At 50.4% G+C, this 14,760-nt stretch overlaps 5 protein-coding genes across 5 annotated transcripts; 4 read left to right on the top strand and 1 right to left on the bottom strand.

Moving 5' to 3' along the window:
- Positions 1-1,236: 1,236 nt before the first annotated feature.
- Positions 1,237-4,818, top strand: N7473_013036 (guanine nucleotide exchange factor; the record flags this gene model as incomplete). The annotated part of the gene is made up of 1 exon (XM_057158975.1): positions 1,237-4,818. One exon carries the CDS (start codon positions 1,237-1,239, stop codon positions 4,816-4,818), a length of 3,582 nt encoding a protein of 1,193 aa, XP_057002929.1.
- A 1,535-nt stretch (positions 4,819-6,353) lies between these two features.
- Positions 6,354-7,600, top strand: N7473_013037 (uncharacterized protein; the record flags this gene model as incomplete). Its single annotated transcript, XM_057158976.1, has 3 exons — positions 6,354-6,781; positions 6,843-7,116; positions 7,184-7,600. The coding sequence occupies 3 exons, from the start codon at positions 6,354-6,356 to the stop codon at positions 7,598-7,600; spliced, it is 1,119 nt and encodes a 372-aa protein (XP_057002930.1).
- Positions 7,601-8,323: 723 nt separating this feature from the next.
- On the top strand, positions 8,324-8,635 carry N7473_013038 (uncharacterized protein; the record flags this gene model as incomplete). The annotated part of the gene is made up of 1 exon (XM_057158977.1): positions 8,324-8,635. One exon carries the CDS (start codon positions 8,324-8,326, stop codon positions 8,633-8,635), a length of 312 nt encoding a protein of 103 aa, XP_057002931.1.
- A 1,086-nt stretch (positions 8,636-9,721) lies between these two features.
- Positions 9,722-12,709, bottom strand: N7473_013039 (putative DNA mismatch repair protein (Mlh3); the record flags this gene model as incomplete). Its single annotated transcript, XM_057158978.1, has 2 exons — positions 9,722-12,405; positions 12,463-12,709. The coding sequence occupies 2 exons, from the start codon at positions 12,707-12,709 to the stop codon at positions 9,722-9,724; spliced, it is 2,931 nt and encodes a 976-aa protein (XP_057002932.1).
- Positions 12,710-13,110: 401 nt separating this feature from the next.
- Positions 13,111-14,479, top strand: N7473_013040 (uncharacterized protein; the record flags this gene model as incomplete). The annotated part of the gene is made up of 2 exons (XM_057158979.1): positions 13,111-13,144; positions 13,212-14,479. The coding sequence occupies 2 exons, from the start codon at positions 13,111-13,113 to the stop codon at positions 14,477-14,479; spliced, it is 1,302 nt and encodes a 433-aa protein (XP_057002933.1).
- Positions 14,480-14,760: the final 281 nt, after the last annotated feature.

Raw genomic sequence — 14,760 nt, forward strand, 5'->3', positions numbered from 1 at the left:
AGTACATGTGCTCTTTATACTTTGTATACATTGTATCTTTTCGTACTTTGAAAAGAAACACTAGCGTAATGTATTTTGTTCCTCCATAAAGTTGGCATCAATTTACGTCCATTACGGGGCCAATACCGGCCAGTGGAGCTGTGCATGGGATCGTCCCGATCGAGTCCCAGAAGAATCAACTGGGTCCGACTCCAGAGAAGCTCTTATTATTATTATTCCCTCCTCGCCTCCCTTTTCTCTCAATTCCCTTTTGCTTCAGTCCTTCTTTTTGAACCCTTTCGACATTTGTCCCAGGAAGAGATTATTGTTAGAGATCTTAACTGATTTCTGATTTCAATTGCAAAACCCCCGCGGGTGGCAATTATAACCTTTCATCCGGACTGTATTTTCATCCCTTTACTCCCCTCCGCCCTTGCGTAGGAGGTTCCAAGCAAATTAAGGGATTCCCAGCTTCGTCATCTGCTACCACTGCGAGTCAGTTTGGCTTCTTGTCCTTGCTGCGATCTTCGTCATTTAGGGCTCCATCACAAATTTGCGGCTCTCCCTTTTAGTAGTGGTATTTTGGGGTGCAATACTCCCAACCTCGCTCGGCCACTCTCTTCAAAGTGGGCTATTATTCGGCAATCTATCGATTTGCGCCGCGACGTGACTTGTCCAACGACCACCCCACCCCTTCGATTATTGAAGTCCTTCAACGTTCCGCCGGTTCAGGACAGTCTGTTACTGTTTATAGTTTGATCTACCAATTTGTTATTATTGTTCCAAAGGGTGGGTGTTTTTGCCAATTCCAATCCCTGAAACCTTTCTACTGTGCCTTGCCCTACGCTCCGCTCCTTCAACCCCCCCCCAGCATTCCTTTACCTTCTCTTCCTCTCCTGGACTCGCGACATTCCACCTTCCCTATTCTGGGAATAAACACTTGCGATCCCCGAGAGTCATCTGTTGCACCCCCCATTTCGATCATTTGTCCGCCCTGTCTCCTAGCGCCCCTCCAATTGACCTTGATGTGTAGGGTTATCCCCAGCCATCTGGCGATCCGAACCCCTCTGCGGTCAAACCTGATTTCACGACTCGCCACTTGTTCTTTGCGTGTTTGCCTTTTCATCTGCTAAGGTATAGAGCCCTTGAAGGATGTCAATTGCACCAACTATCGCATAAACGCCCCGGTCAGTGACCATCCCGGCTTTTCCGCTACCACCGATTCGATCTATACAAATTTCCCGAACTGGGCAGGAGATGGAATCAATGAAGCCAAATATCCCACCGTTGAAGATCGCAAAGACGAATCCGAATATCACTGTGTCGACCACATTGTCGAATCAGTACGACACAAACCATACGGGGGCTCGTTTCTATTCGAATACCCTCGGCCAGTCCGAGATGACGCCGCCATTGACACCCCAAGGAATTATTCAATCTGAACACAATATGGAACAACCCGAGGCCCCGAGAGCCGTCTTTCACAACTACCTGCGCGCCTTCTATCCTTTCCACCCGGCCGGAGATGTCTCTCCATCGACGGTCACCCTTCCGCTGGACCAGGGCGATATCATCCTGGTTCACTCCGTTCACACCAATGGCTGGGCCGACGGTACCTTGTTAGATTCTGGGAATCGAGGCTGGCTCCCTACCAATTACTGTGAAGCTTATGACCAACTACCCATGCGTCCGTTGTTGAAAGCACTGACAGACTTTTGGGATATCATTCGAGGAGGATGTGGTTCATCACTAAAGGATTTCGGTAACCAAGACCTGATGCGAGGTCCCATTGCTGGCGTTCGATTCCTGCTCGAAAAGTCCGAGTGCTTGACTCGGGAATCACCGCTTGTCAAGAACTACGATGGGCTACGCAGGATCCGCAAGGCTTTGCTGTCTGATCTTTCGTCTCTTGTAAAGGTTGCCAAACGGTTCCAGGATGTCGCCAATGGTGCCCCGACTGAGGATGAGGTCGAGTCTATTCTTGATGAGATGCTTCTCAAGGCGTTCAAGATTGTCACTCGTGGTGTTCGCTTCTTGGATGTCTGGAATGAGGAAGTTGGTTTGACTAGGACGATTGCCGAGATGGAGACTTCCCGGAATCAATACGACATGCCCCTAACACCAGCATCCGCGACCTTCTCCCTGGCCGATACTGCCCCGATTTCCGATACTTGCACCGAGCGAAATGAGTCCCGACAGATGAGTCACAGCCGCATGGATTTCAGCCGAGCGTCGATGCGGAATGAGATCCTGGATCACCAGTCCAGACCCATGTCTGTGTCGACCAAGCGTATTTCAGTATCCCACCGTGTCTCCTACTCCGGTCCCTCGTCAGCTATTCGTGCGCAGAACCTTGCGTCGGAGCGACTAGGTACCTCGTATGATGCCTTCCTCGGCGTGCTGGGATCTTTCATCGGCCTTCACATGCAGTCACGTTCGTCAACCGAGCTGGTCACCACCACTCAGCAAGCCGTGCAGTCTTGCCGGGCTTTGTTGACCGTGGTGGAGGCTGTCTGCGAACATGATGCCCAGCGGAGTGTCCTTCTCGATGAGGCACGCGAGTCCATGTGCGAGAAGCTGGCGGAGCTGGTTCAAGCTGCGCGCGACGTGTTCCGCCCTGCCAATGCCCATGACGACGACTTGGTCTTCATGCCAGACGAGGGTAAGCGACTGGTCGATGCTGCAACGGATTGCGTCCGCGCCGCTGGGAATTGCCTGGCCAAAGCTCGCATGGTGCTGGAGCAGATTGGCGACATCGAGTTGGATCCCATTGAGGAGCAAAGATCCATCGACCAGGACGTGCCAGGCATTGTCACCTCACAGGCTTCGCCTGATGTCCCCGCCGACCAGGAAAAACCACAAGAGCTCTCACTTCGTCTTCCCCCGCCTCCTCTCACGATTCCAAACTCGACCTACACGCCCTCCACCCCTGGCCTCACCGACTCGACCACACCATCTTCTTTCCAATCGCACCTCACTTCTTCCAGCAGTCCCGTCCACCCCTCTGCCTCATCTTCTCTTCCTAACTCCGCCATCCTCCCCACTCTCTCTGAACAAGCCTCCTCTTTTTCTTCCTACGACAGCGGCTTCCGCGAAAGCCACCCCAAGTCCGACGTGAGCGAATCCTTTGGCCGTGGTGTCACAAGCACGGGTAGCACCTTCACGTACCACAGCCACACCCGCGACTCCGAGATGAGTGGTCTATCCCAGACCTCCACTCGGGCCACCTCCCCCGACATTGGAGGAAGCATCTATGGCAGCTTCCAGGTGCCTTCTCTCAAGGAGAGTATCAGCCATTCCACCTTGGCCGAGGAGACTGAGACGGAAGCTCACCTGCTGGAGAAGACCTACGCTCATGAGCTGGTCTACAAGGATGGCTCAGTTATGGGCGGCAGTCTGCGTGCTCTTATTGAGAAGCTCACTGCTCACCAGTCTACCCCGGACGCCTTGTTCGTCTCTACCTTTTACCTCACCTTCCGTCTCTTCGCCACCCCTCTCGAGTTTGCCGAGGCCCTCGCTGAGAGATTCGAGTACATCGGGGATACCCCCCACGCAGCTGGCCCCGTCCGCCTGCGTGTTTACAATGTGTTCAAGGGCTGGCTCGAGTCGCACTGGCGCCATGATCGTGACAACGATGCTCTCGAGTTCATCATCACCTTTGCAAAGACTCACTTGACTGCTGATCTCCCCTCTGCTGGCAAGCGTCTCCTTGACCTAGCTGACAAGGTTTCTGCTGTCCACGGGCCCGTCGTGCCTCGCTTGGTTTCGTCTATGGGCAAGACCAATACCGCCATTGCTCAATACGTTCACCCCGACACTCCTCTCCCGCCTCCTATTCTGGGTAAGAAGGAGACCAACCTGCTCAAGCAGTGGAAGAACGGCGAGGCCTCAATATCCATCCTGGATTTCGACCCATTGGAGTTGGCTCGCCAGCTGACTATCAAGGAGTCGCGTATCTTCTGCTCTATCCTTCCCGAGGAACTTCTCGACACTGAGTGGACCCGCAAATCTGGATCGCTCGCGGTCAATGTTCGCGCCATGTCGACCCTGTCTACGGATCTGGCTCACTTGGTTGCCGACTCTATCCTCTGCCTGGAGGAGCCCAAGAAGCGGGCTGCCACCATCAAGCACTGGGTCAAGATTGCCAACAAGTGCCTGGAGCTGAACAATTATGACTCCCTCATGGCCATCATCTGCTCCCTGAACTCCTCCATGATCTCTCGCCTGAGACGCACATGGGACGTTGTCTCGCAGAAGACCAAGGCCACTCTGGAGCAGCTTCGCACCATCGTCGATGTTTCCCGTAACTACGCCGTGCTGCGTCAGCGTCTGCAAGGCCATGTCCCCCCCTGCTTGCCTTTCGTCGGTACCTACCTGACCGATCTCACTTTTGTTGACCACGGCAACCAGTCTCTCCGCTGCCTACCCACGGACGACGGTGAGATGGCCGTGATCAACTTTGACAAGCATATGAAGACAGCGCGGATCATCAGCGAGCTTCAGCGTTTCCAGATTCCTTACCGTCTTACTGAGGTCCCCGAGCTACAGACCTGGATGCAGAATGAGTTGGTGCGTGTGCGCTCCAACGGCGAGGCTACCCTACAAACCTTTTACCGCCGGTCGCTAGTCCTCGAGCCCAGAGAGGCCTCGCGCAGCGGTGTCAACCTCCACGCCCAGGCTCAAGCTGCTCAAGCTCAGGCCCAAGCCCAAGCCCAGACCCAATCTCAATCCGAATCATCACCACCCAACCAATCCATCCTTGAAAACGCCAAGGACAAATTCGATTTCTTGTCATGGACAAACCCTTCCAAACCCAAGTCCGTCGCGACTAATGGCTAAGGCTTATCATCTTCTCTTCATATCATACCCCAATACCCCCATCTTATACCATTTACGACTGATGACATCTACTGCTTTGTTTTTTCTGGTTCTTTACTGTTTTATCCCAATTTTTTTTCCCGACCAGCAATTTCCCATGCTGGCTGCATTATGTGTCATTTCTTTTCATTTACTCCGTTCTTGTCGACCAAGGTTTCTGTGAATATCCCCATCTTACTCTTTCATTCTTTATTTTCTCCGGGCGGCGCTCGTGTCCTTTGTTTCATCGTTCCTGCGGGGACCACTGGCATCAGAAAAGCGATTGGAATTGGAATTGGAATTCGGTCCGGGTTGGAAAAATGGAGTCGTCAGGGCCTTTTCGTCCATTTTTCTTTTTCTGCTTTTCTTTTCTTTTTTATTGAATTTCAGCTTGAAATGGGTCATGGTGTTGCTTTGAGGGGGGTATGAAATGGGTTTAGCTACTTTTTTTTCTTGTTTGTCATTGTCCGTTGGGATTGATCATCTATCATCCTTGGTTGTTAACTTTGTGAGGATGAAAGCCGAATGGCTTCTGTACAAGTGCTATGCTTCTAGCTATTTGAAATGCAAACATGCTTTTGCTGACTATTTTGGTTTCTATTTTATTGTAGATTGTAGATTGTAGATTGTAAACTAAACAGTGAAGATTGTAGTCTAGAAGGTCCTCGTAGTTGTTCCTATGATCTGGACTTGTAGGTATCCACTGGTAGTTGAAGTCTGAATCTATCCACGAGTCGAGGGGACCGGCCTAGCCTGATAACCAACCTTACGTTTATAGGATCCCCCGACGTACTCAAACCCCAAGACCCATTGGATGCTATACTTGCTCATATAGCCCTTCTTAATACCTAATTTCTTTCTTTTTGGTGAATTATCGACTGGATTTGCAAAGTCATTATAACCATGAAGCGCGATGAATAGTTACCTCATTGATACTCCATGTAGTGTCGGACTTCCACTTTTGGAAGGTTTGCCTATATCAAGTTTAGTGCTCTATCAAAGGGGCATAGATACATTTTTGAACCATTCCCTTCTGAAATAGCTACTTTTACCCTATGTACCCTATGTACCCTATGCAGTGTCGGACGTCCATTTTTGAAAGGATTGTCTATATCAGGTTTAGTACTATATCAAACGGGCAAGAACTAGTCCGTTCTTGTACACTTACTGAGTAATAGCATGATAGCAGTGGGTACACAGGCTTCTAAAATTCCTTCCCTTGTCCTTTACTCTTTGCTTCTACATCCTCACTCTCCCTCGCTATTTGCTACCTTCTGCTCCTTCGCTTCTCTTTTCTTACTCCCTCTTTCTAGTGTCTCTGACACCCTATCACCTCTTACTTCTCTGTTCTCTCTCTTGGTGATTGTTTCACTCTCTTAGCAGTCTTTACCTCTCTTTCGTTACACATACAGTAAACCCGTACCAGAGGGTACCTCTTTATGGGATTATCCCCAAACAAGATCCTCTCCACGTCCCCGCTACAAAAATCCATCCAGCAACGGGGATTCACTGTCGTCATGCAGCGACTTAGGAAGCAACACGAACCCACCTGGGTATGGCGCTATAAGCACCATACCGAGGTCCTCCAAAACATCCGGACCCACCTTACCCTCTTACTCAACGAGTCTATCCCCGACTCTTTCGTCCGGATGCTCAACGTCAAGCTCCATCCTCTGCACTTCTCCACCGGGAAGACTTTTACCGACCCCGCCGCTTCTTTTGATTATTTCTTCATTCCCACCGACAAGCGGGTCTCTTGGAACAACAAGAACGAACCTATTGAGCGCACGATTGAGTTCCCCGAGAGCCTTGGCAAGCCTCATAAGCCCTCCTCCTGGCCAACCGACGAAGATATTCAGCTTCAGAAGGATCTGGAAGAGGAGCTTCAGAAATTCTGTCGTCTTGCCGACTCCAACCAATTATCGAAACGGATGACCCCCATTCCGTAAGCCTCAATTTCCCAATCCAGCTGTTCTATCGTCCGCATGAACTAACCAATCTTTCAGCCGGCCCAAAAATATGGACAAAGAGAACGTTCGCACTTTGGCCGGCTCTGTCAATTTCCACGTTTCTCGAGCCGTGGAGCACAGGCACGGTGCCCGAGTCATTACCCTTGTGCCAGAGGCATACCCCAACCCTGCCCGGCCCTCGTCGACTGAGATCCAAGTTCTCATTACCGTCATCACCCAGGGCCTGCGCCAGCAGAGCATCGAATTTGGTTTGTCCGACCCTAGGGCTAGAACCAAGCTGCATTTGGATTCCGTCAACTATGTCATCCCAGTAAGTAACAGTGTCCATCCGGACGAGAAGAAGTGTTGAGCAGTCTGACTAACATTTGTTCACATAGACCCTTATTATCTCCGTCTACCCCGGTGCTCATGTCCGGGTTTTGTACGGCTATATGGTCAACAATGAGCTCCACCTTCATTTCACCGAGCTCCAACAATTCAACAATGACAATTTCCCGTCCATGATGGAGGAGACTCTTCGCTGGGCTTTCCCTATTGCCCGAGGCCAAGCCGCCAAGCTGATTACTCTCCCTGATCTTATGGAGATAGATGAAGAAGATGATGTTGAAGTGGAAGTCTGGGAAGATGTTGAAGATTGTACTGTGCACCTCTACACCACTCACGAAGAGGTTGATGATCATGTACAGGGGACGAATCAGGAGTGTATGATGAATTTTTCCTCAACCACCTCGACTTTCACCACCACCACCACAAGGAAGATTAAGGGCAAGAAGAACTCCAAGAAGAAGGGTTGAAGCGCACCCATTGAAAGATGTATGAGGGAATGGAACCTGGAATCCACCAGGAGGAATATTTTCAAAATTTGTGGAGGAAAAGTCTTCAACACATCCAGCACTGTGAAAGGTACCCATATTCACCGTGCGACTATCTGTCTGTTCGTGGACTCATGACCCATGAATGGATGGGAGGAAAGAGCACAATGTACGCCCGTCATCTGACTGACTACCTTTCTGTGGACTCATGACCCATGGATGGGTGGAAGGGAGGATTCGAGCAGGAAGAAGATATATTTGAACATGATCAGAAATACATTGGTACTCAGTGGAGGAAACACAATGAAAACCTAGTTGTGGGGGTTGTCCACGACTCGCACCCTTCCGTGGTGTTTGACAGTGAAATTAAACAAAACATATTTCACTCACCGTCGCATCCAATGAGGAAACGTAAAAGATTCTAGGAAATGGGCGCGATCAAATCCTATGAAGAACTTACGCGCGTATGAATGAGAAATGATAGACCTTGTAGGCTTTGATGACGCCGCGTTTTTCTGAGGATCGGCAGGTCCGCGGACAGTCCGGACTAGGAAGTCTACTCCGCGGCTTTAGAAAAGAGGGTATATAAGGCTCCCAAATGATCGAAATCATCATCAACTTTATCATTTATCATTATACGCAGCCTCAAAAATACTCTTCAAGTCCCGGTTATCGCTCACACAAGACATCAAACTCTATAACACCATGTCCAACGAATCTCTTCAAGAAACCAACAACAAAACCCTCGGTACAACTGCCGGCACATTCCCGATAGTAACACTCCCAGATGGTCGCAAAGTACCAACTGGAACTGTGGGAGCATTGCTAGTTAATATCAAATCCTACGACGAGGGGAATTCAGAGCGACGTGCCGAACTGGAACCTGCCATACACTCTGCTATCCCGATATTGGTTAAGGTCGGCATGTTTGACCTGTTTGCTCCGGACGAGTGGACATCAGAGAGTAGTCCGGGTCGGACTTTGGTTGGGAAATTGGCGAGAGATTATCTTGAGTAAGTGGTTTTGGTGTAGTCTTTGAGGGAAAGGGTACTAAATTGTCAATGTGAAGTTCTAGTCCATGAGTTAGAAGGGAGTCAAGGTTTGGTGGGCTTGAAATTTTGATGCCATTCATTAGATATAAAATTCTGGTATCGCAGAGCTGAATAGTTCTAGCCTAGTAACATATACGTCTTGCGGCGTACGTCTATGTTATTACAATGTCAGGTCCTCATTACATACCGGATCCTTCAAGTTCAAATCTCTATAACCTAAGCACTAGTTGTTTTCGTGCAAAGCAACAAAACGAAACTACGGTAAAATTCCATGTACCTAATAGAACCCGTGTGAAACCTTTGACAGCTTGTCATAACGCCTCACAATGAGGGGTTCAAATGATCTATCTGAATCTCTATCCCCAAACCCCCAAAACCATCGTCCTTGCATAAGGCTCCCACGCCACCATCCACAAAAAGTCTGTGCCACGCCTAGAAGCGGATATTGTGTATAGCGCATGATAATCGCCAAATGCAAGGGATACGTCAAAAAACCCGAAACTCTGGACGCAGGGCCAGAGTGGAGTTATTGTGAGGCCGGATGCGTGAACTAGAAGACAATACGGATACCTAGATCTGCGAGGTGCGTCTGGAAGGCGATCATTTGGTAATGGGCATGTGCGTGGGTGATCCGTAAAGTGACAGGTTGCATGTTGAGTATGGTTTATGCTAGTTCATGCAGCATGTGGGCGAAAGAGCCGCTAATGTGGCTGTACGCTTGCCTGACCGGTTCTCCGGGAGAGGGCGTTACGATGGATACCAGAATACACGGAATGTACTTCTGTTCTCTCCCGGAAGGTAGGTTGGGTAATTGGTATTAGTGTTGCTTCGCGGCAAGTTCTGGAGGTGCTTTTGCTTTGGCGGGCGTTTTGCCTAGATTAATGTGATATATCAAATGTTGCTACGGACAACGCCGAGTGGTGTGCGGGGCAAGATCGAAAGGGCACGGTAAGAGCTTCGATGGAAAGACTGCTTGTATGATCATTGAGTATTTTCGCGTAATTTTGTGGAAATGGAGGAACTGAGGGTTCAGGTAATTATGACTACTTGTCTAATGTACATATTGTGCCCTAAAAGCTTCTAAGAAATCTAGCTCAGCTTGATGTTCATCGAACTCCGAACCCATGGTGCCAGAATGTGAATTCAGAGGATCAGTACCAGGTTGTGGCCGCAAGTCGAGAATTGGAATCATGGACGGTCGGCCATGAGCACATTGAAATGGGAACGCACACCGCGAGAGCCGTGTGACTAGTGCTTTGCACTCCTGTATATCCAACGGGTCATTGAACATGATAGCACCACGACATGCCCGAGAATTAAGTACATCCAGAATGCTTTGCGGACAACCACTCATCTTCTGTACCCATGGATGCGCGGCGACCTCTCCTGTTTTGTCCGTGAAGAAGTCTTCGCCATCATCGCCGTAGCCCATTGAAAATTTCCTCGTCGATCTTTTTGATCCCGGCGGCTTTCCGTTCTCCTCCTCAGAGTTCCATATTTCACGGCGAAGGAGATCCACAATGAGGTTGGGCTCCAGTCGACAGCGCTCGGCGATGAGAGTTGGTAGTGCATAGACCTGAACGGTTGCTTCAGAGCCTGCTTTGGCATTGATGCTGTAGGCAATACCCCAATTCCGAAAGAAATCCAGGTACTTTCTGAAGAGGAGGGCTTCCGTAGCAGATATGTCGAACGAGATTGGATCAATCTCAACTGTCTGTATCTGATCGTTCCGATCTAAAGATCTCGGAGAAATGAACATATCTTCAAACAACTTTTCAACTCGGCATCGCTCGTCGGCGGCATGTTGATCGATCAAGACTAGAACACCATTCGAGTCAGGATCAACCGTGGCATGGGGTTGTGTCGTGTCAAACTTGGCGAGGATGAATTTCTGGTCGACTTGTGCGATAATGGTGGCCGTAGCCAGACTTTGACGTTGTAACTTTCCTCTGAACTTGGTGACTTGCGTTCCAAACAATGTTTCAATGTCCTCGTGGCAATGATGCGAACGAGCTTGGTTTTGTAGGTGGTCTACCTCGGTATCAAGATTTGGAACTGGCGCCTCTGTTCTGGCAAATGTAGGGTTGTCCCATGCATCAAGCAGATTATTCACCCAGACGCTGGACGAAGAGGCAGGATCTGGTCTGCGTGATCGGCCTAGGCTTTGCAAAGTACCAAGGAAGCTGTTGGACCTGGACCCAGCACTGATTGCTTGGAGGTTGACAGTCTGTCCCGTTTGTGAGTTGATTTGGTGTGTTTTCCCAGTATGCGGGTCATCCCAAGAGATCAACTTGTCAACAGGCGTCTCCGATGACTCGTGCTCGGGCTCATTTTGCTGAGCGCCTCCAATGCTGCGGAAGGCTGGTATTGCATTATCGTGTGGTATTGTTGGCTGATCAGAAGGAGAGAAATATTGGCTCCGGTTCAACTGATTCCGTCGCCGCTCGAGCAAAGACGTTAGCCGTGCCTCCTGAGAAGGACGGTCGTATTCACAAACAAGGTCGGTGCCAACGACGCCAGTCCCCAAAGTTGAATCTTCGCGTTTCTTTGCGGCTTTAACACGGGACCAATTGCTGAACTGCGGCCCTGTATTGGCGGACTTTGATCTTTGCAACGAGGGTAGTTTCAATCCACGGTCGAAACCCTCCTTCATGCTCGAGTTCCGCCTGCTTTGGGCGAGACTGTCAGATCGCGCAGAACTCGTGCGTGTAGTGTTGATCGTTCCGTGAGACCGGTCGGGAAGCCTTCCTTGTCGTCTCGCTCGAGGTCGCATATTCTGCTGTTTCAAGAACTCTAAAATCATTGCCTCGAGGACATCCAAGATCCATTGTAGTGACTTCTCCGCTGCAGGAGACGGTTCATCAGTATCTTCCAAATGCTGAAGACTTTCAGTCTCAATGCGTATATAGAACATCGGCCACTTGTTGACCGGCCTTGCCGAATTTCTGCTGGTCATGCTATTGAAGGACTCAGATCTCCCAGTCACTGGAGCTGAACGTATTGAAGTTGCAATGTCAGATGCACTTCTAGTGTTTCCAAAGTCAGACATGGACATCAGCCGATTGACTTCATTGAACAAGACGTTGGAAGAATTCCGTGACAGCATTGGGTCCTTGCCCAAGGAGATGAATTGGATCTTCTTCGAAGGACTTGGTACTGTCGAGATTGCAGCGTGTATCGTCAGACGTGGAATAGAGGCAGATATGACACGCCATGATTCCATATTCCGCGAATCTAGCATTCCGGATTGCGAGAGAATAGACCCTATGCGTCCGAGATCCATTTCAAGTGCAAAATGGTTCAAAGAAGCACCTCGTGGAGGGTCATCAGGACGAATTGTGATTCGCTTCTCCCTTGCCACGTCGGAAGCCACAAGCTTCGAGAGTTGGGCATTTGCAAGCACGAGAGAGACCAGCATATATTTGAGATAGTCCCACTCCCTTTCTAGCTCTTCGGGCTTCTCGAGAGCCAAGGCCCGGCTCTTGACACGCACTGGCATGTTTCCAAAAAGGTCATTCACAGCAACACAAGTCCCATGCTCGCCAAGCCGGGGACCCTGATGGGCCGGAGCAGGGGTCAATCGTGCTACAGGCCTGGCGTGGTGAAAGATGACGGAGTTTGTGCTCCCATGTTGAACACGACGAGACGTCACAGTGAGCAGCGACAATGAGGCCAAAGAAGCTAGGAATAAACCTCGATGTCCATAGGCTCCTGGAGTTCGGTATTTGGACGTATCTGAGACAGGATTCTTAGTATGGCAAGATGACCGAAGATAGGAGAATAGTGACATACGGTGTGCTTTTCCAAGCCCGCCGGTAGGCTCAAATTCGGCCGGTCGTATCCCCTCACCATCATCTTCCACTATGCAGCTTCCACGTTTGAAATCCACAGAAACGAGGATTGTCTGTGCGCCCGCATCCAGCGAGTTCTTGACCAAATCTACCACCACTCCATGTAGATGGGTGATCGAAGTTGAAGATTTGATCTTGGCCGCCACATCCAAAGGTAGTTCTTGAATTGTTGGTCCATGCGAAGACATGACAGATTGACGTCGATATAAGAGAGTTGTTGTGGATGTTTCAGTCAAGGTATGCAAGGTATCCTTTCCATTGCATCATCAACGGGATTCCAAAGTCGGCAGGAACGTTGCCACTCTTTCATAATTGTCACATTTGAAAGAAACTTGAGATAGAACTGGAAATACCCAAGTTGCAAAGCAATATGAAATGGTGAAACCCAGTAAATAACGAAGTGAGTTAATCGAAGGCGAACGATTGACATCAAGGGCGGGCACATGACTTGGGCGGATAAACAGTCGACCCGCTCTCTCCCCAATTGCCTCGGCGCTGCTTGACCTCTCCATTGCTTCACTCTGGTCATCCTCCCGAGCAAGCGAACTGTGTCGGGAGGCATTTCGACTACTCAATACACATATTCACCATGGCTACAGCTGAAGGGCCCGCGAGGGTGCATGGTAAGTTCCCCTGTTGGACACCTGTCCTGTATGAAATAGCCTTCTCATTAACAGGGTATACACATAGATCGCAACGGTCGGCGCCGCCCTTTCTCGAGTTGGATGAAGCGGCTCGCAAGCCTCAAGAGCTCTTCTGACTCTGGCCCACATCGCTGGTCCAACAGGCGACACACAAGCTCCAAGGGGAAGAAGAATGGAGGGCAAGGCAACAACCCGTATCCACTGTCGGGCATGCTCAACCGCCCAAACCATAGCGACTCATACTCCGAAGTCGACGAGCACGATAGACATGAGTCTCGATCACGAAGTGACCCTTCCTTGGTGTATTCGGGTTACGAAAATCATGTCCCCGCGACAAGCGCCAAGTCCACCGCCCCTACTGTGTCGACCAATGGCGACACCGCGATCTCGGATGCAGGCTACTCCAAGTCAGGGACAATGGCTACAGGGGGCGGGGGATTGAGCTCGCATGGTGGAGGTGAAGGAAGCACCTTCTCGTCGCCCGCGCATTCGGTTCGCTCGATGACTACCACTTTGACAACTGTGCAGTCGGCGGCCCCATCTACCCAGTTGTACCCCTCGCCGAACACACACCATGGACACACCCATGGAAGTTCAACACAGAGTTCTGGGAACCATCAGGTCCAGTTCTCGCATCAATTCCCTACCTCCTCCTCCTCGCCTGCTACCGCCGTACCCCCACACCTCATCCCTCACAGCCAGTCGATGACCTATAGCACTGCCACGGCAAACAATGCCCTGAACGATAACGCCTCTATCCTTACATTGGCGAGCTCGTCCAAGCGTCGTCGCCGGAACTCCTTGGACACAAATGCCTCTGTGCGTGCTTTGGCGCCCTCATCGGTCTTTGGTGGAAGCCGCGAGAGCTTGCCACTGAGTCTGCTCAGCGGCAGTGTGGTTGAGCCGTCAAACACTTCAGCCTTCAATGCTCAAGGGGTGCTGGCCCGACCGAGCATTGTTGGGCTTGCGAGCGCTGAGCGCATCAGTGTGTACTCCTCGTCTGGCACGACACCTTTGGGCAACGGTGGTGAACGAGGCAGTTTCCACCCCGCAAAGCAGAGCCAAGCTGGAGGTGACGGAGCAAGCATTCGCAGTGGTGCACCGTCACATTCTCGAAATGATAGCACAGCTGCTAGCATCACTGGAGGCGTGGGTAGCCCGCTTGCCATGGCCTCTGGCCGTGTCAGCCGCAGGAGCTCCGGCTGGGGCGAAATCACTGACGAAGGCCACGAGGGGAAGACCGGCGACGCAATGGATGAGAATTCGGCATTCAAACCAGAGGTCTCTTTCAATGAAGAGCCACATGAAACCTGATCTGTTGTTTCTATGTCATTCTCGGAACGAACACCAAAAAGCACTCGAATGACTTGACGCAAGAACCCTATCGAGGGTCAAACATACTGCGGACGAAGATACCTTTTTTCTCTTAACGATTGACGCATGGGATTGGGCAGGAGGTGGATAGGATTGCGGTGTTCAAGCTTCGGGCGTTACTTGTATCTTTCACTTTTCTTTCAGGACAGGAACTTTGATACCCTTTGCGGTATGTCTGGGGGTTTTCTCTTTCTACTTCAGCTGCATACATTCTTCTGCAA

Source organism: Penicillium subrubescens (assembly GCF_028828155.1).
Source record: "Penicillium subrubescens strain IBT 31985 chromosome Unknown utg000011l_segment0_segment0, whole genome shotgun sequence".
Classification (NCBI taxonomy): Eukaryota; Fungi; Ascomycota; class Eurotiomycetes; order Eurotiales; family Aspergillaceae; genus Penicillium; species Penicillium subrubescens.